The sequence below is a fragment of the Aricia agestis genome, chromosome 9 (assembly GCF_905147365.1).
Source record: "Aricia agestis chromosome 9, ilAriAges1.1, whole genome shotgun sequence".
NCBI classification, from domain to species: domain Eukaryota; kingdom Metazoa; phylum Arthropoda; class Insecta; order Lepidoptera; family Lycaenidae; genus Aricia; species Aricia agestis.
Genome location: NC_056414.1, coordinates 11,946,236 through 11,966,519, shown reverse-complemented (window position 1 = coordinate 11,966,519; position 20,284 = coordinate 11,946,236). Strand labels below are relative to the sequence as shown.

The window sequence follows — 20,284 nt, the reverse complement described above, 5'->3', positions numbered from 1 at the left end:
CAGAAATATTCAATTTAATTATTTGATGACAGCTTTGACATTAGTGTTCCATAGAAAATGTCAACATTTTCTATTGAACTTTCAGTACATTAAAATTAAGTAATCATTAAATATCTCTAAGTGCGGCTGTACATTAAATTAAATAAATAAATAAATGAATTATGTTTTAAATGTTTTTATTCAAATACGCGATATTTAAAAAAATTGGGTTTTAAATATTAATTTTGAAAAAAAGTGTGTAGTAACTACATAATGCTACGTAAATTTTCATTGATTAGTGTGTCCCACAGACAACTTAAATTATTTTCCCGTGGTGCTTCCAACTTTGTTCGGACATTAGGTACTTAATGTCACGAAAATTTGGCTGTCTCCCGCTTTGCTTGGGGAGGGAAATTGGATTTCTCCTACTCCTCCTACCTTTCTTTCGTTGCGGGTCCCAAACTCACAAGACAGATGTAGCTTGTCCCTGAGATGGCATCAAAGGGTTTTCGTGGTTATACCACTGTAATTGATCCTGGCGACACAGGAGTTGCAGTGGTAGGAAAGTGTGGTGGGTCGTTAGCCCGTAAAAAAACCTTAAGTTCTTTAAGCACTACGATAAAAAGTTGTCCAGTCTATCCCCGATCCCCGTGGTCTGCACTTTTAAATATCTCTTTGCTTCTACTATAAATAAGCTATTATATCAGAGTGGTTTTGGAATAGCGTACTAATTTTCGTTGACATATTAAGACTGTTTTACTTACTGGCTAAAAATCTAAAACCTAATATTTAGGAGCTACACACAAACACACCCAGAAAGACACAATATTTTTTTTTGGCGTCACTTAAAAAATTATGTATCCGTATAGGCCACTGCACTCGCCAACAAACATTACATTGTAACCATAAAGTTAATATACGTAGCGGAATAGAGAAACAAAGGCCCGAGCAAGAGAAATGTCACTATCAGTAACACTGCGTGGTAAAAAGAGACGTGTGATACATGACAGCAGCACTCTTTTTTTGACGTCCAGTCGGCACGTGCCGCACGTTGACAATTTAATCTCATAGAATTCATGTCTACAAATATATACTAGTAATCTGTGAATTCATGTTCAATCATGCTTGTGGAAGTGTATACGTGCACATATTTTTCACAAAGATGAAAACCAATTTTGGTTACGTTTGACAGCTCGAGATTGTTGCTCTATTCCGCTAGGTATATTAACTTTATGATTGTAACATATTTGTATTGTTACTCTTGCATTGTGGAGATTTTTTGCAAATCGCTTATTAGTAGTCTATTTTTAGCGGGCGTCTTGGCTAGGAGTAGTCGGTATTAATACTCAGTATGCTGAAACTGAAATGGAACAGTGTATGCCGATGCGGGCTCTGACACGGCGTGCCTTCGGTCCATTAAACGAATTCTGCATGCGTTTGGTATCGAATTGTAGTTTCGACGATTTCGTTATGGAGTGCGGAAATGAATTTGAGGTGAGTTTTATAATATTAGTGTGAACAGAATTCAAGAATCCTGTCAATATTCGTCTGAATTCAGTTAATTTTTCATATTGCAATGCAATGAAATATTTTGATAATTAAAGACGTGAGTGGAAGAACCAGTTAACTAACATTTTATATAACGTAAGCACAATTACTTAGTTTTTCCCTTATAATTTAACCCATCAAGCCCCATAAGCTCACAGACACAATAGAATCGAGACACAATAGAATAACAATAGATTTCCAAGAACCTACGATCGAAGGTTTATACAAACCTTGTAATTTACCTACTTCATCATCTAGCCAATAATATATTTCAAGTTATTTTCCCTAAACCCTACATTTATGCAAAAAAGGCAACTTTTTAACCATTACTTACCTGCTTCTTCCACTCATGTCTTCAATTCTTCATTAATAGAAGTGACAAAATTGTTATCTAAATTACGACTACATTTGGTAAAAGTTACAAACAAAAAACCCTTTACCCAAATGTGCGAACTATAGGTATGTGGGTACTACATTAACAATAATAATATTTTCCCAGACCATTACAATAAATATTTTGACTCTATTAATACAATGAAATGTTTAGGCGCAACAAAGACATACTTAGTTAATTTCATTTTTACTGTTTACCCATTCTTTTAGTTTGTGGTCTTTGGGTCGAAGTCTTTTTAAATCTACTTTATAAAGTCTTCGTTTCCTAGACCACTTATTAATGGGACCAATGAATATAAAATCACATCGTGACTGAAGTTTAGTCAAGGTCTATCTATTAAGTATTGTCTGGTCCAAACAATATAATGTCGACCCATTTCAGACGGCCTTGCAGTGACAATTGAAAACGAACAGGGTTGATACAGTGTAATTATTATTAGAGAAGTTGAGATATGAAACTATTGAATGTACTGTACTGTACTATCAGAGAAGTTGATTCCTAGGCAGATGGCGGACCTGAGTAATTTGGTCGCGTTATGTCAAACCCATCCGACCGATTACAGCTAGCATCGAATTGACATAAGCCGACCACATGACGTAGGTCCGTCAACTGCATAGGAATCAATTTCCTCGATGGTACTATAGGACATAATATTACTGCAATGTTTTCACACTAGACGGCAGCACCAGCATCAGCACAATAAACAAAAAGTTTTGTTCGACATTTGACAACGTTTCTGTTTATATATTTTGATATGACGTGTGCAACGTCGGATTTTCATCAAATTGTTTACTGTATAGCTATGTCCATACTGTGCACTTTCATCTTCAATTTTCGTCATCAACTTTCATATTGGCGCATTCAATAATTGAATGCGTCAAGGAACGCAACGCCAATATTGTCATTTTTGAAGTTTTAGATACGTTCAGAGGGCATGCGTCGCGGGCATGCCTCACGTTCGCTGTTGACTGCGCTATAACGCATGCCCTTGACGAACAGAAAAAGGCTTAGTGTGGACAAAGCTTATGTGCTAGTATAGCGCCCCCTACTCCGCCCTTTGCGTAATTTTCCATATTAGCTAAGATAATCTCTATTTCAATTTTAATTCAAATGCAAAAACGAAACGGAGTTTATAGCTGGATATCCTTATAATTTTTTATCGCCACATAGATATCGTCTGTGCTGGTTTTGGTTAGGGTATGCTGTAGCTTTAGATCTTGGCCTGATCCTCCTTTTTAAGACACCCCGTATAGCAGAAGACAAGAAGGAAAAAATATCTGTGGAAAATTGGTATTAATATATTTTATAACATTCCCATTTTAATTTTTTATTTCAGTGTCTGGTAAAGTATTATATTATTATGTATTATCTTGCCAGAGTAAATAAAATGTATGTTTCGAAGTTTTTACTGCAATCGCAAGTAAAGGCTGTATGTTTTTACTGCACACACACAGTAAATTTTCGTACAATAATTATATTAATAATTAAGTTTCGGATTGGCAACACCTAATTATTTAATAAGGAATTATTAATGTTCTGTCCACAGATTTTAGAATGTTCTGAGGTTCTGTCAGACGTAAAAAATAACAAACGAACTGTAACAACGCTGTTAAATGTGTGTCAGCTGTTTATTTTACAGTGAAATTAACTGATGTACTTATCTGTTATCTGATAACGATTAACGATGACATTTCTGAGGCTGAAACAGTGACGTAGTAGCTTCATGCTTGATAAGCCTGCTGTACACGGACGGGCCAACACATTAAGCCAGCCCAAAGGGCCAACGTGTAGACTGTAGACTTAGAGTGTAGAGCCTAGAGGCCTACTTGGACATAAGTTGGGACTTGGGAGCGACGTTCCGTACTCTAAAGATTTTGGCCCAATGCGCTGACTCAATGTGTTGCAGGCTGCAGCAATGTTCACAGTGGGCTTTATAAAATTCGTGTGTATAAACTGTAAAGTGTAAACAAACGTATGTTTGTTTACACTTTACAGTGATATGAAAGGTTATAATATTTTAATACCGTAAGGGAATATTTTTCACAATCGCTTTATGAGTGAGAAATAGTTAACCGTAGCTTTTTCTTATTTTGAGGTGCAAACAGGGACTAAAATGTTGGTTTTGTAGATTTTGTGCTTTGTTTAAGTGCAAGAAATTAGGTAATTGTTAGGGACTGCATATTTTGTTATTTGCGGAGAAAAGTTTAAAGTATTTTCATAAAAAGCTCTAAATACGTAGAACACGTTACTGGACTACCAAAAAGACGATCCTATAATTTCATAATCAAGAAAAAATCTTTAGCCTAGGCAGGGTTATATAGTCTCTAACTCTCTACCATGATTAGTGTGTATTATCAACTTATTAGCAGGAAATAAACGTGCTATTTGATTTAGCAATTAGCACCGGTAACACTCGTATTGATCAGAATGATCAGGACGACAGAAATAATTCATAATATTTGACTTTCACGTAAAAAGCGTCATAGCTGGGTAAATATGTCGGCTAGATAAACGCGAGGGACCGGCGAAGGCAGGGGCGTTAGTACACGCCTGCGCGTTACGGACGACCTGTATATCTCGGTCAGGCATTTTCGGTAGAAATTCGCCGACATGAGTGGCCGTCAGCTGCGGAAACTCGCCGCCATCGGCCTAAAGTCGCCGACAAGCAGACAATATAGTCAAGTGAGACCCGTCTATGTTATAGAACGCCCTGTGAGTGTCCGCTTTTCGTAACAGCTCTGTGTCAACCCAAGAGACATTTTAAGGCGAATATAGTTTCAAAATTAGATAGAAGCAACCTTGAAATAGTTAATTTTTGATCTTATCAGCCAGTATTAATTAAGGTAGGTATACAAAGTTTTACTAAATTATTTTACCTGCTCTACGTATTCTTATAGTCGTTACAACCGTGCCATTTAAAACCGTACCATTAAAAACCGTGCCATCGAAAACCGTGCCATAAAATGTTTCTTGGGTGAAAAGTTTTGTTCAATTCAGGACTCTGATTCTGGTATTCTTTTCAGAAATGGCGCAATTCGGCCCCACAGTTCTATGCAGTTCAATCTATTGATACGAGGTACGTAATTCAAGAACATAAATGATCCATATCTATTGGAAATAATTATTGTGAATGACATTTATCGACTCCTATTGATCTATATTAAAATCTGGCCGACTCGATACTTGCAGGCGCCATGCGTGGTCCTCCTCACCCTTGACATTTAGAATGCACAGTCTAGCTCTTATGTAACGCAAACAGAGGAATGAAGATCGAACAATGTTGATAGTTTTAACTTCTTAGTACGTAGTATTTTCCTAACTAAATCCCCTTATAAATTTAAACTAGCTGTTTGACTATTAGGTTCATAGTCCAGAGTCCTTAAGCATTAGCAAATGCCTGAGCTATGGCTTATTTAATAATGACTGATAGACTTGATAATCTATGTGTTATAATTAATAAAAAATCGTCTATGGTTTCGACTGATGATGATTGTGGTATTTAGTATTTAGGCTAATAGGATTGTCCTAGGTTTTTACTATTAAGCTCTAATTTATTAGCAGACAGTCTGTATTATAATAATCCTCATAAATCCCATTATAGACGTATTATATTGAAGCTTATATTCTGTAACATTCAAATTCCAGTAATTGTTCGGCGTGGAGCCTAAAAATAATATTTATTCGTAGTTTTGAAGTCATATATTATACGTACACGGTACAAGCTTGCACAAGTAGAGTTCCGAAATAAACTGCGTAGCTATTTCGAAAAATGCAATTTAGTATTTTTCATACTTTATAATACAACAAAGTATACGAATCAATTTCATTTGCAGTTTGAGATGGGATAATAAAATGTCAGATTTTTTGTGACATTGTTCTAAAACGTAGTCATTATAATATAAGTCTGTCACTAAATTATGGAGACGAGTGTTAATTCTATCTCCAAGATGTAAGCCAGGCTTATTTATTTGGTCCACACTGAAATAAACTAAGATCATTCGTGGCGGACTGCCAATAGATTAGGTAAAACTTTGTAAACTATGATTTGTGAATCATTAAATACGTTTACAATATACGTTATGTTGAATTATATTAATTGATAAACTAAAGGACCTCGGCAATTATCGATTTACTGATATGAAAGTAAATATCACAGTTGAAAATATTGTCAAAAACAAAATACGAGTCAACTTCATATTATTATTATGAAGTGTGGTAGTATGCTTAATAAATATTTGCGAAAAGCATAAAAATTGTTAGTATATTAAGTTAAGTAGTTTTGAGACTTTGGTTACACACTTGCTTCTAGTTCTTATTATTTTAAGAATAATTATATGTTTCTAACAAATATTAATATATTATATTTCTCGAAGTAGGTCACAGTTTTTGTGACGATAGTTTTATTCTTTCAACACCGGAAATTAGCGTACATTTCTAGAATTTAGAACACTAGACGCCAATCATGTGTAACTCCAGTAGGACAACTGACATATTTTATTAGTTTGTAACTAGGTAATAGACCGTATTAAACAAATTGTTAACTTTTCATGGTGCAGAAGCTACTCATTCGTCCACAATCTTGACCCAGCGTGAGTATCGTGGAACAGCACAAACGGCATGCTGCATGAATGTAGTCTGTAGCTACAGATATAGCTTAAAATATTTTTTTTCTTCTTGATCTCATATATTTTTATTTCTTTATCTTCTTCTTGATCGAATATCTTTTTATTTCGTTCTATAGAGATAAATATTATACACTACTAGATAGTAACTATAGAGTTACTAACTAGTAGTGTATAATATTTAAAAGTACGTTTCACAAAACGTGGTTACTTTCTTATTTTTCGTACTTGTTATAGGTAATATTCAAAAACGTTTAAGTCTTTATTAAACTTTTTTTATATCTTTATTTAAATAAAGGGCTTTTGCCATACATTGCATGCCAGCTCCCTTGTTTAACTTAGTTTCTAAGGCATTTTGCACCACTCTTGGACTAGATTTCAAGAAGATCGTTTGCATCTTTTGTGACGCTTAAGCTCGAGCACTACTCTTACATTGAAAAGGTTTTGCATAGATACTATAAGCACTAGCATAATATTATTACTACGCAGTTACTTACTAGTGTTAGTAGTAGCCATTTAAAACGTTTTTTAATACATTACTCATTTAAGCTTAATAGGGTTTAATAAAGCAGATAAGTGCGAGTTTAGTCATATAGCTATCTGTCTACTTTTACAAAGCAATGTTCGTAGAATTTTACGTAATATTTTCGTGGCTGTTCACACACCGAAAATACCCACATCAGGTGACGGTATATTTACACCGTCGCGTCGTGTACTTTACGTCGCACGTCGCGGACACACCCGCCTGACGTGCGAACAACATCTCATAATTAGACTGTAACGACTTGGGGCCGTGCACACTGCACAATAATTGCTTATCAGGAGTTTGGGGCCGATTTCCACCTACCTTTCTTTCCTTATCTGCAGTCAGGAATATTGATAGCATATTTTCCAATGCACTTTGGCTTGCTCTTGGTTCTAGCCAATGCACATCTTGGTTTAAAAGTTGGGAGGAAGTTGGTACTTGGTTGTGATGTAACGAGCTTTATTATCAAACTAGATGACGCCCGGAACTCCGTTGCGCCCTAACGCGTTTATCGCGCGGAAACCGTACATTTTTCCGGAATAAAAAGTATCCTATGTCCTTTCTCGAGACTCAAAGTATCTCCATGCCAAAGTTATCAAAATCGGTTCAGCGGTTTGGGCGTGAAGAATTAACAGACAGACAGGCATACTGTCGCAGTTATAATATTATAATATATAATATAATATTATATGAGTATATGAGTATGGATTTGTCAATAATGTCTCCACATACTCAAAAGGATCGGGGCTTCGTTATAAGGCTCTATCCTTCCTCTCGGAGTCTAGCGGTAGCGCGAGCGAGCCCGCATCGACTGACATCTCCCAGTTTTTCAGCTGAATCACAGTTAAACTAAGTAATGGTTCTTTTTACACAAACTATTGCCAATATCATAGGTGTGAATTGGCCCTTGCCAAGACCTTGGTCATGTAATGGACACTTTCTAGCATGTCTGTCACGAGATGCGAAACATGTGCACGTAATTTATTTTGCTAGTTAATTTATAACAGTTTGTTTATCTGCTTGATATCTATTTTTAGCTCTCTACCTTTTCTGTGCCTGATAAACTTTGAACAATTCATATTTTTCTCTTACGAATACTTCACAATTCTCGAGTCTTTTTAAGACTTTTGAGAACGTAATGTTTTCATCGAAACCTTATATATTGCATACCTAGTTGCGATCATGTATAATGTTAATAATAATTATTATTGCAGGTTTTATATTGTTATAATATGAGTATTTCCCTTTGCAGAGTCCGGGAGGGGTCCCACAAGTTTGCCGACGATGTCCTTTTTGACATGTTTAAGAATGAGGAGACGGGTTTACTTCCTGTTGGAAAATTTTTGGCGGTAAGAGAATCGTATTACAATTTTTTTTTTAAATTATGGTCTGATATTATGCTATCGATTACGAACAAAAGGTCAATGAATTAGAAACTCCTTTCTCAAGGTACAATTAATCCTAATTAGCATTTGATAAAATCAAATGAATCTTGGAATTCGGCATTTTATGAATAATAAAAGGCCCCTGTAGAGACCCGCGTTGATTTATAAATCTTAATCTAATATAATATTATGTAGAATTTTCGTGTTGCGGTGTTTTTTGCCGACTACTTGTACTCCTCGAAAAGGACTTCATTTATTTTGATTAAATTAAAAAATACCCGAAATAACATTTGTTTGACAAAATAATCAATATTAATCTTCGACTATACCTTCTAGGCACTGAGGACAACAGGCATAAGGAAGAATGACCCGCGAATCAAGGAGGTCATGCACAACTTGTACAAAGCACATAAAGAATCAAACTTCGAAGGAGGCTCCCCGGAAACTCTCAAACTCGACAAGAAGACGTTCAAAGAAGTGATATCACCCAACATCGTGCTGATCACGAGAGCGTTTCGCAGCCAGTTCGTGATCCCCGACTTCCAGGACTTTATCAAGGATATAGAGGAGATGTACTGGGCGGCGAAGAGCAATACTGACGGGAAGGTCGCGAGTTATATCCCCCAGCTGTCCCGAGCGAGTCCTGATAACTGGGGCATCAGTATTTGCACTATTGATGGCCAGCGGTTCTCTATTGGTAAGTCCCTTTTAGATGCAATTGAGTTCGAAGTGAAAGTATTGGGAAATAAAAGTAACAAGACTATTAGTTTTGCAATTCGATCGTAAAAGAGTCTATGCTCAACAAGACAAATAAAAAAAATCATACGTTTACGGCAATACCTATTGACGCTGCAGTACGGGTAAAGTTTAAACATCAATGTAATATATTGCGATAATAAATGCGTATCTTGTGTTGTAAATGATGCTCTGTAATGTAGCGCCATGACAAGTACCTGCTGTTATACTTTTGCCTTGGAAATGCAATTTCTACCGATCATTATCTAATGTTCATAGGCTGATCAAACACAACATAAGTTCATAAAGCATAGTTTTAAACTGACCTTAAAACCTCTTCAGCAGTTTTATCGAAGGCCACAGAATCAATTTATTAACATTAAAAACACTATAATATAGTGAGCAAAGTGCGCCACCCTGGCAAGTGCGCCATATAACTGTTATTCCATACAGATGATGGGACATCTCCAGATTTTTTCCAATTAGCAGTTGCCACACTCAGAATACTTTAAATATTCTCCGTCCATTCCAGGTGACGTGAACGTACCCTTCACTCTACAGTCGTGCAGCAAGCCCCTGACGTACGCCATGGCGCTGGAGACGCTCGGCCCGGATACCGTACACAGTTACGTCGGCACGGAACCCAGTGGACGGAACTTTAACGAGCTAGTGCTGGATTATAACAGTAAGTACACTAGTTTCTTTGGTAACTGATGGTGGTAAAAAGCTGACATCATTTTCGTCGAAACAGAAATGAGACTAGTGATCAGAGCGAGCTGTTAATGATGAATAAAGATACTCCCATCATAATATAATATATCAGCTTTCAAGACCAAAATCAGTCCATCCATTTGTTTGATACGCGATGCGACGATAAGATACTCTTTAATACGTATATTCTGGTCTAGGGTTAAAAAGTAAGGTCACACCATAAAGTTAATATAACTAGCGGAATATATTAACTTTATGGGTCACACACTATTTATTTCAGTATAAAAAACGCGTATTATTGTAAAATCCAGATCTCTAAAAAGATGCCATAGTATCGTTTTCGCTACGCTTGCACTAACTCAAACATGTTTTTTTAATATTCAGTCCAAGAATATCGCAACCAAAAACAATGAAGTCCACATAGGTGATAGGACTGTTATTTCTAAGTATGAATGTTCCTTTACAGTGAAACCACATAACCCTATGATCAACGCCGGCGCAATCCTCGTTTGTTCTCTCCTGAAGACCTTGGACAAGCCAGAAATGACCCTGGCAGAGAAATTTGACTACGTCATGTCCTTCTTCAGTCGTCTAGCAGGCAACGAGGTTCTGGGCTTCAACAACGCTGTCTTCCTCTCCGAAAGGGAGGCGGCTGATAGAAACTACGCATTGGGCTTCTACATGCGAGAACATAAATGCTACCCGGAGAAAACTAACTTGAGAGAATGTATGGATTTCTATTTCCAGGTATGTATAAAATTATTTCAGTGGTTCTTACTTAGTTCCTTTTGTTAGTAATAATATTTTTCATACGTTTACGCTATCCATGTCGCTCTTTGTTTCATACGTTGGAAAAGCTATTTGACTATAGCACAGAATATATATTAGTAGTACCAAACTATAGTCGGATTGATGAGATTTGCGAATGTGTGAAGTAAATATTTTTCTTTAAGTATAAGAAGTAAGACTTAACCTCCTCTTAGTTTTAAAAACAAGTCATACTATCTAGGGTCTAGGTCAAGAAACGGACGATTTTCAAATTTAAACGGGATAGGAGACATAAAAATATAGTAATTTAAATTCTGAAAAATATATATGTGTTATTTAAGGATCTAACACATTGGAATTCATATTTATATTCTCCTGGTCATGACGGCCTCAGTATCGAGCACCTGCAGCATCCGGTCCTCATTTGTCTAGGATACTTGCTGTATTTTTTAATCTTTGTATGGGACACTCCTACCTGCCGATTGAAATGATGAAAACGGTAGTTGTACCTATTATTAAGAATAAAACAGGAGATATAAGCGATAAGTGTAATTATAGACCCATCTCACAGGCGACGATATTGGCAAAAGTTCTCGATAGTTTGTTGAATAAACGTTTGGATAACTATATAAAAGTACACGACAACCAATTTGGTTTTCGTCCGGGTCTTTCCACGGAAGCTGCTGTTCTATCAGTTAAACAAACTATCAAGTACTACACAAGCCGCAAAACCCCGGTTTTTGGGTGTTTTCTGAATCTTTCCAAGGCTTTTGATCTTGTTCGCTATGAAAAGCTGTGGAAAAAGCTAGAATACAGTAAAGTACCTCCTGAAATTCGTAGCCTGTTTAAATACTGGTATGCACATCAAGTAAATGTAGTGAAATGGTCAAACTCTTTTTCTGAACCCTATAAACTGGAATGCGGCTTGAGGCAGGGGGGGTTAACTTCGCCTAGGATGTTTAACCTGTATGTGGACTCCCTGATCGAGGAGCTGAGTAGCACCCATGTCGGCTGCCATATTGATAGAGTTCATGTTAATAATTTAAGTTACGCAGACGATATGGTGCTGCTCAGCGCCTCGATCTGCGGACTGAACAAACTGTTAAAAATATGCGAAAAATTTGCCAATGAGCATGGACTTTTATATAACATAGATAAAAGTGTATACAAGGCCAAGGGGAGACGTCCGGATAAAGTTCCAAACGTTTATTGTAACAATAAATGTCTTAAAAGAGTGGAACAATTTAAATATCTTGGACACTGGCTAACCTTTGACCTGAAAGACAATGTAGACATAGAACGAGAGCGAAGAGCGTTGTCTGTGAGAGCAAATATGATCGCCCGCAGGTTCGCGTGCTGCACAACAGAAGTTAAATTAACTCTATTCAGGGCTTTCTGCACCAGCTTCTACACGTGTAGCCTGTGGGTTGATTATACGCAACGACAGTACAACGCTCTTCGCATACAGTATAATAACGCTTTTAGAGTGCTGCTGGCGCTGCCGCGGTACTGCAGCGCGTCGGGGATGTTTGCTGACGCCCGCGTGAACTGTTTTTATACGACCATGCGGAAGCGGTGCACATCTCTGGCGCGCAGGGTGAGGGGCAGCGACAACACCATTCTAAAAGTGTTAGCAAATAGGTTTGACTTTGAGTATATGAATCATTGTTCGATGATTCATATGCGTAAAGTCACTACCTTGCGCATGTGAATCGTTGAGCGGTGGTTCTTATGCTCAAAGTCTACTTTTGATAATTCTATATTAATTTAATTCAATCTTAATATTATTTTAATTTGAAAATATAATACTTAGTTAAATTTAATTGTAATTTAAAAATATGACCTGCTGATGGGTTGAAATAAAGATTTATTTATTTATTATTATATGATGTGTGTGACTGAAAGCACCAGCCGAGCCTTTTGCGCCTATAGTTTGGTCATAGTGTGGCAATTTCGTTAAAAGAAGAGGTAGGTAACTTTGGGATTTTTTTCTATTGAGTGAAGTTCATGATATTGTGTAATGGAATATGAATTCCAATGTGTTAGATCCTTAACCTTCAAATATATTTTTTTCAGAATTTAAATTACTATATTTTTATGTCTCGTGTCCCGTTTCAATCTTGAAAATCGACCGTTTCTTGACCTAGACCCCCTTAGGTTGAGTTGAGCCTGTGAGCTATCGTAGCGTTTACTAGATATCGCTACGCACATGCTACGCTTTCGTAGCGGGCTACGACGGGCTACGCAGGAATAAAACTTTTATACGATAATATTATGTACCATAATATATTTTAATAATAGGCATATTGTATTCCTTGTCAATAAAGCAAAGTAACAAGTAATGTTTTATAATTTACGCCTTATCTACTTGTGAACACTTTACTCATTCATTTTTATATTTTCCAGTGCTGTTCCATGGAGGCGAACTGCGACATAATGTCAATAATGGCGGCGACGCTGGCGAACGGGGGCATCTGCCCCATCACTGACGAGAAGGTGCTCCGGCCTGACTCGGTCCGCAACGTGCTGTCGCTCATGCACAGTTGCGGCATGTACGACTACTCCGGACAGTTCGCCTTCAAGGTTAGTTTCTTCTTTTGTTTAAGGTTTTTTCTCGTTAACTTTTCTTAGTTAGGGTTCTGTATAAAATGGGACTCTGATACTAAGACTTCGCTGTTTGTCCGTCAGTCTTCAGGATGTATCTCAAAAACCGCTATAGGTGGACTTCTGAAAATTTCACAGATTGTGTATTTCTGTTGCCGTTATAACAACAAATACTAAAACAAAATAACAATATTTAAAGGGGTTATGACCATGACAAAAAACGTGATTTTTCTGCCTATGAATCAAGCGAGTTTCTTACGCCGGTTCCTCTCGCCGGGTTAGTCCGTAGTATGTAGACGTTCAGAGAATATTTGCAAAAATTTATTCTGAATAAAAAAGTTTGAGTTATGAATCAACTTCTCTAGTACAAGATTGTGGTGATAATGATGTTATTATTATTATCAAGGTGGGTCTGCCAGCAAAGTCAGGGGTGTCAGGTGGCATGCTGATCGTCGTGCCAAATGTTATGGGCATCTGCACGTGGTCACCGCCCCTGGATCCACTCGGCAACAGTTGTAGAGGACTGCAGTTTTGTGATGTAAGTTAATCTGCTTTATTTTTACAACAAAAAAGTATATTTAACGCATAGTCTGTAAGATGCTCTCTGTTAGGGCCAGGCCACAACACTGCGTAGCGGTGTCGCATCGCAAAAAACTACATTGTTTTTCAAAGGTTGTTTTGCGATACGACGCCGCAACGCAGTGTTGTCGCCTGGCCCTTAGTTTTTTTTTTATGAAATAAGGGGGCAAACGAGCAAACGGGTCACCTGATGGAAAGCAACTTCCGTCGCCCATGGACACTCGCAGCATCAGAAGAGCTGCAGTTGCGTTGCCGGCCTTTTGAGAGGGAATAGGGTAATAGGGGAGGGTAGGGATGGGAAGGGAAGGGAATAGGGGAGGATAGGGAAGGGATTAGGGTAGGGATTAGGGTAGGGGATTGGGCCTTCGGTAAACTCACTCACTCGGCAAAACACAGCGCAAGTGCTGTATCACGCCGTTTTCTGTGAGAACGTGGTATTTCTCCGGTCGAGCCGGCCCATTCGTGCCGAAGCAAGGCTCTCCCACGCATACATTTCTGTTTGACGTTAGCTACGATTAGCTTATGCGAAATTTGTAATTAGTACAAAACCTATGTATTATGCTTGACTTTTCTCACGATCTGCTTTAAGTACGTAGAAATAGAAAAATGTTTGAAAATTTCGAAAGCAACAACTCATTTTTTTTAATCTGGCTAATTTCACCTACATTTTATTTTCCAGGACCTAATAAAGAGGTTCAACTTCCACAAATACGACAACATTCGTTACGCGAGCCACAAGAAGGACCCCCGCCGGTACAAGTTCGAGTCCACTGGCCTCAGCATCGTCAACCTGCTGTTCTCAGCCGCTAGCGGAGACCTTAGCGCCCTTCGAAGGTATGTGAAGGGTTTTACAAGCACGGAATGGTATTAAAAGTCTACTAATATTTGATAGAGTTCCTGTATAATAGTATCGTGGATGTTATGCATTTACTTAAAACGAACGAACAGAAGAGGACGGTGCTATACTACAAAAAGAGATTGAATTATTTGCGTCTTTCTTTCTGGTATAGCGCCGTGTTCGGCAAACACGGCCAACGTGTAGAGCGGCCTTTATATAATATTACTTAGCAAGGTACTTCAGTTAGTTATATTATATTATAAATTTTTAGTAGTATAATAAATAGGTAGATGACTGGAGAAACGAAGCATCAGTGCTTAGATTTCACTGGTTTTACAGCACTCAACTTAGGTAATAGGTAATCTTAGAAATAGCATGTTAGCCTAGTTATAGTTACCTACTTCTTAATAGGTTATTCGACGAGAAGTACACAAGAGACTAAATTAACAATGTTTTGTCAGTGGTGCTAACGAATCTGCCAACACAGAAACTCCAACTCCAGTAGAAGAGCCTCCTTCAAAATAAATGAACAAGTAAAAGTTAGTTTCAGACAAGATAAAAACATTTTGTTTTTGTTTATTTTTTATTATCGTCGTGCAAAACTTTAGCTTTATATGCTAGAGGTTTTATGTGAGAGTACATAATATTATACTGTCTTTAGTTATCTATCACACATTATAAACGCAATATTCTCTCACGTGAACACTTTTTTCATGTACCACGGCAGTGCACGGCAGTTGCAAAGTAATAGTAGGCATACTATTACTTTGCAACTATTCAGCTTCACTAACCTTAGACATAGTTTGCTTTTGTTTTTCTTGAACTTTTAGTAAAGACGATGTAGATTTAACCCATCAATCCCCAAGCGGCAGCCGGCTGCCGCATAACAATTGAAAATCTATTGTGTCTGCGAGACCCAGACATGGAGGTGTAAAATTAAAGAACATAGAAAACTGTAAAACGGACTCACTTTAAATACCTGTCTTCTACTTACAACCGTCAATTACGGATATTTTATTCAATCTGATCAATTTTGTTTAAACAGAAAAAAAATATTCTTATTGATTCTTATCAAAATTTTAACCCTTGGCAAAGTTATACCACATTCGCAAACTATAACTATCGTCACGCCATATTTTATATTCAAAATGTTTTCTAAAGTTTATTAACAAGATATAATGTTCTAGGCACCACCTATCCGGCATGGACATGACGTTATCAGACTACGACGGACGCACCGCCCTTCACCTAGCTGCTGCCGAGGGTCATCTGGCCTGCGTCGAGTTCCTACTAGCCCAGTGCTGCGTGCCCTACGACCCACAGGATCGCTGGGGCAGCAGACCCCTTAACGAAGCCGAGACCTTCGGCCACGCAGCCGTAGTCCAGTACCTTAAAGAGTGGGAAGCAACCCACCCATCAAATAAAGAACCAACCCCAACCAACTCCGCCGTCGACGAAATACTCCACGGCAAAACGAAAGCAGAAGACGATAACAAAGATCCTAGCATACAGGAGATCGTTTCTAGGAACGGAGACAAAATAAATTAAGTGGATCGTTCATTTTCATAGAGTCTCATTGTTTTAGAATAATTTGAGGGTATCTCTTACTAAGTAGCATTTGAGCCTGTGCCACATCAAAATGTATTATACTTTCGTACAGAGAAAATCTACGTAAGCGGTCTAATAGATGTCACTACTGCAAGAATACACATTGCACATATTTAACCGTGCAGTATCTGCATATCGCGTATATCGCGTTGATAAGTGTTATTGTGCTTGTAGTAGTGAAATCGAATTCAAAGCTGTGTAGTTCTGGACAGAAGCGTAAATTTTTGCTATGTGCTTGTTACTTATGTTTAATTTAAAGTTATCAGTTTAAACAAAAAAAAACCTTGAGCCGCTCAAGGTTTTTTTTTGCTCAAGTTGAGCGTGAGATTTGAATTTTTGGGAAATGCTGTGCAACAAGCTAAAAGATATTCACAGTAATTATGATAACATGCTGTGCAATAAGCTAAAAGATATTCACAGTAATTATTATGATAACACATTGTTACATATGCATAAAGCAGACCATTATGTATGTAACATGAAAAAAATCGTAATTACTGTGGAAATTGTTGCTTAATATTATGCATTTCCTTATGCTGTGATGTTTATTAATTTTATATTTACGTTACTATATTTATTTTAGTTTTATATGACATACAAATTATTATTATGCTCTGACTTCACAAGTGGAACTCATTAACTCACTCATTAGATTAACAATGTTTTAAGACAATTGAAAGTAGATAGAGTAGTGAAAATTTAAGTATGTTATTCGAAGAAACATGTCTTGTGTACTTTTAACATTCCACAAGTGTAAATGTTACCTTATTGAATCGAACATTACAAAGAATAATAAGTCGTTATAATATTATGTGTACAACTCGGGCGAATTAACATGACACCTGGTTCAATTGACGTTTCTCTTAAGTACTGAGTGCAAAAAAAGTTTTTTTATTTTAAGTTATTTCAAAAAAAAATTACGTTACCGGAACAAGTTATTTTTATAGGGCTACACTAACCACAGTATTAACCAAGTACGAGTTGGACTCGCCCAAGGGTTCCCCAGCAGGAATACGAGGTTTATAGATGCGTCCGATAATTTGTATCTAGCTTCATATAATATTAATATTCCGTGAGTAGCTAATTCATACCACAGACGCACGGCAATGTTCAAACGTTAATACGAATAACAAAAACTTAACAAATTTAACGTTCAAATGTAACAACTAACAAATAACACAACAAAACTCAACAAAAATCCAAAAACAATAACCATTAACTACTAACAAATAACTCCGAAACGCAAACTCAATAACACACGTGTAACGGTAACAGATATAATATGCTAACGCTACTGGACGCGTACGACGAGAGCGGGGTGCTGCGCGGGGAAGCGAGGGAGGGGTAAAATTTAAGCCAGGTGTCAAGTTAACTCGCCCGAGTTGTACTCCGTATTATAGTTCATACCACAGACATAGATCAAGATAGATACCGCATGTGTATGTACTTCGCGTGCCATATCGCGTTCCCAAATGACGAGCAATGCTCGTCTTTCGAAAGTCTGTTCTTTAGTCTGCTATCAGAATCGGACGTCAATCGGAATTTTAAAAATGCCTAAATGCCTAAAAGTGCCATATTGAGCTGTAGAAATTAAAATAGAAACGTTGGCCAAGATAATGGACGCGATTCTTATTATCGGTACGTCACAGTAGGTAGGAAAAAAGTAACACGCTCGTTTTCATACAATTGGAGCGACATGCGGTACCTATCTTGATCTATGTCTGTGGTTCATACCATGAGACGAGTCACAAAATTTCATACAAATTTTTACATTCAGTGCTGCGCATTCTGTCTTGCCTTGCCATTTTAACATAGGTACGTGGTCTTCTACAAAAATGTCCAGCTAGTTAATATTTTTGTAATATTATGTTAGTAATATTATCAAGATTATTTTACAGATAGAGGAAAAAGCTGACATTTTTCTTATGCCCTATCATATTTTAATAAATACCATCTGATCTTATAATAGCGATAATCTTGATTTAATATGCTAACATTCTTACTTCAGAGAGATTTTCAGCCTTAAAGGAATTATCTACTCATATAGTGATGTTGAAAATATAAAATGCTTTTATTAGATATGCTGTTTCAAATATGACAATAAATATTTCAATATTATGTGTATCTTCGATATTTTTGTCCTATTATATGAAGTCAATTATATTGTTACACAATAAATTGTTTTATTTACCATAATACAGCACTACCTTAAAGTTTTCACTAAATATTTCAATAAAAGATAAATTAAGACACGATACATTTAAAACTAGGTTTATTTTAGAATATTAACACAACAAATGCACTTATAAAATAGTATGATGAATAGTTTATGCCTCCTTTTTTTCACTTGTTGATGCTCTTACTGGGGAGGATACAACACCTAGCAGCTTACAATCAGCTTCTAGTAATGTCAGATCTGTACTTGATCCGAGAAACCTTGATGATAATTCTAAATCATTAATTTGTATTCTCACTCGAGCTCCTCTTACATACTCTTCGCTTCTGTTTGCTGGCCTGGTGCATACACAGTGGAATTTCCACCCGAAATCTATGTACAAGTCATCTTCAACTATATGGAAGATTTTGCCAATAACAATCTTTCCAACAGGATCACCAAGCTGCAAAAAAAAAATGAGTTTCATATTGGCATTGGCCTTTTTAGAGACAATATTTAGGTTTTGTAAAAGACCCAATCCCCTTCCCTACCCTCCCCTATTCCCTTCCCTTCCCTAAACTCCCCTATTCCCTCTTAAAAAGCCTGGCAACACACCTGCAGCTCTTCTGATGCTGCAAATGTCGTCGACGCACATGGGCGACGGAAGTTGCTTTCCATCAGGTGACCCGTTTGCTCGTTTTCCCCTTATTTCATAAAAAAAAGACAAAGATGTTTAAATTGTTTTAATAATGTAAACTTTGCATATTTTGCATATTTTTTTACATCCAATAATTACTTACATCCACAAATTTTGAATTTCGTAGAAGAGCTGCAAACGTTAAATTCTCATCATCCTTACTTTGTAGCATCTGTGTCTGCTTTTCAAAGGATTTAGCAAAACCACCAAGAGTAGACGTACTTGGGGTTTCGGCATTTTCAGTAGTTGTTAGGATTTTTGGTGTGAGGCTGATGCACCTAGAGCTAGTCTCAAACTTAGCATTATGAATAATTTTTGCAATCTGTATTCTTCTTAACATATTTCTTATTTTGTCTGATAAATAAGAAACCTAATTTTAACCTTTAAATTATATAACCTCTTTCACCACTTTTTTCTTTTGGTTACAAGTTAAATGTGGAGAGCGTGTTAAGAATAAGTTTGTAGAGATACAGTTATTTATATATTGATCCACTTTAAACTAATATGTATCTAAATTTAAGTGATAAATTTATGAACAAAATACACAAAACTTGAAAGTCAAAATTCAAAACACATTTACACATATGACATTTGACAATTGACAGCTGTTACCGATTGACAGAAAGTTTTTTTTGTTTCCTTCAAAGGGTCGCTCGCGCTCGCGCTACGACTAGATACCGTCGGAGTACTTGAAAAATGCGGCAACAAATCATACGCCTGATAACTTGATAAGGCGTAAGCGCGCCAGTCGCGCCGCAAGCGAGGTAGATGTGCCGATAATTTTCGAAATTTTAAGTTACGTCCGTAGCAAAATGCCAGTTTGCGTAGTGAGACTATGCAATAATAACACTACAAAAAACAACAAAGGTGCTGGCATCACATACCATCAGTAGATATTATATAAATCGTCATAAACACAGAAAAATAATATAAACCTGAAAATTCGGATCGGAGTACCGCTTGATGTTCAGTGTTGCCAATTACCATATAAACTAAAAATTCCCAAATTTTTCTGAGATTGTGATTTTTATTTATTTATTTATTATATCTTATTTTTTTATATATACATAGTGGCTGAGTGGATGAGCGCATTAAAATCTCTAGCTAGGGTAGCTGGTTCGAATCCCGTCAACGG

The 20,284-nt window shown here is 36.9% G+C and overlaps 2 protein-coding genes across 6 annotated transcripts; one reads left to right on the top strand and one right to left on the bottom strand.

Moving 5' to 3' along the window:
• Window positions 1–1,329: 1,329 nt before the first annotated feature.
• LOC121730046 (glutaminase kidney isoform, mitochondrial) lies at window positions 1,330–16,324 on the top strand. Of its 5 annotated transcripts, none has more exons than XM_042118828.1 (11): window positions 1,345–1,473; window positions 4,945–4,997; window positions 6,478–6,510; window positions 8,322–8,418; window positions 8,791–9,151; window positions 9,722–9,874; window positions 10,367–10,647; window positions 13,075–13,251; window positions 13,679–13,810; window positions 14,531–14,685; window positions 15,877–16,324. In XM_042118828.1, the coding sequence occupies exons 1-11, from the start codon at window positions 1,345–1,347 to the stop codon at window positions 16,235–16,237; spliced, it is 1,932 nt and encodes a 643-aa protein (XP_041974762.1). In that variant the 3' UTR covers window positions 16,238–16,324. The 5 variants fall into 5 exon arrangements, with proteins under 5 accessions (XP_041974764.1, XP_041974762.1, XP_041974766.1 ...); XM_042118829.1 differs by lacking the exon at window positions 1,345–1,473 and adding an exon at window positions 4,442–4,633; XM_042118830.1 differs by lacking the exon at window positions 6,478–6,510 and having other exon boundaries at window positions 1,330–1,473.
• A 2,228-nt stretch (window positions 16,325–18,552) lies between these two features.
• LOC121730049 (28S ribosomal protein S28, mitochondrial) lies at window positions 18,553–19,686 on the bottom strand. The gene is made up of 2 exons (XM_042118836.1): window positions 19,253–19,686; window positions 18,553–18,915 (listed from the first exon to the last, which is right to left on the bottom strand). The coding sequence occupies exons 1-2, from the start codon at window positions 19,487–19,489 to the stop codon at window positions 18,625–18,627; spliced, it is 528 nt and encodes a 175-aa protein (XP_041974770.1). The 5' UTR covers window positions 19,490–19,686; the 3' UTR covers window positions 18,553–18,624.
• Window positions 19,687–20,284: the final 598 nt, after the last annotated feature.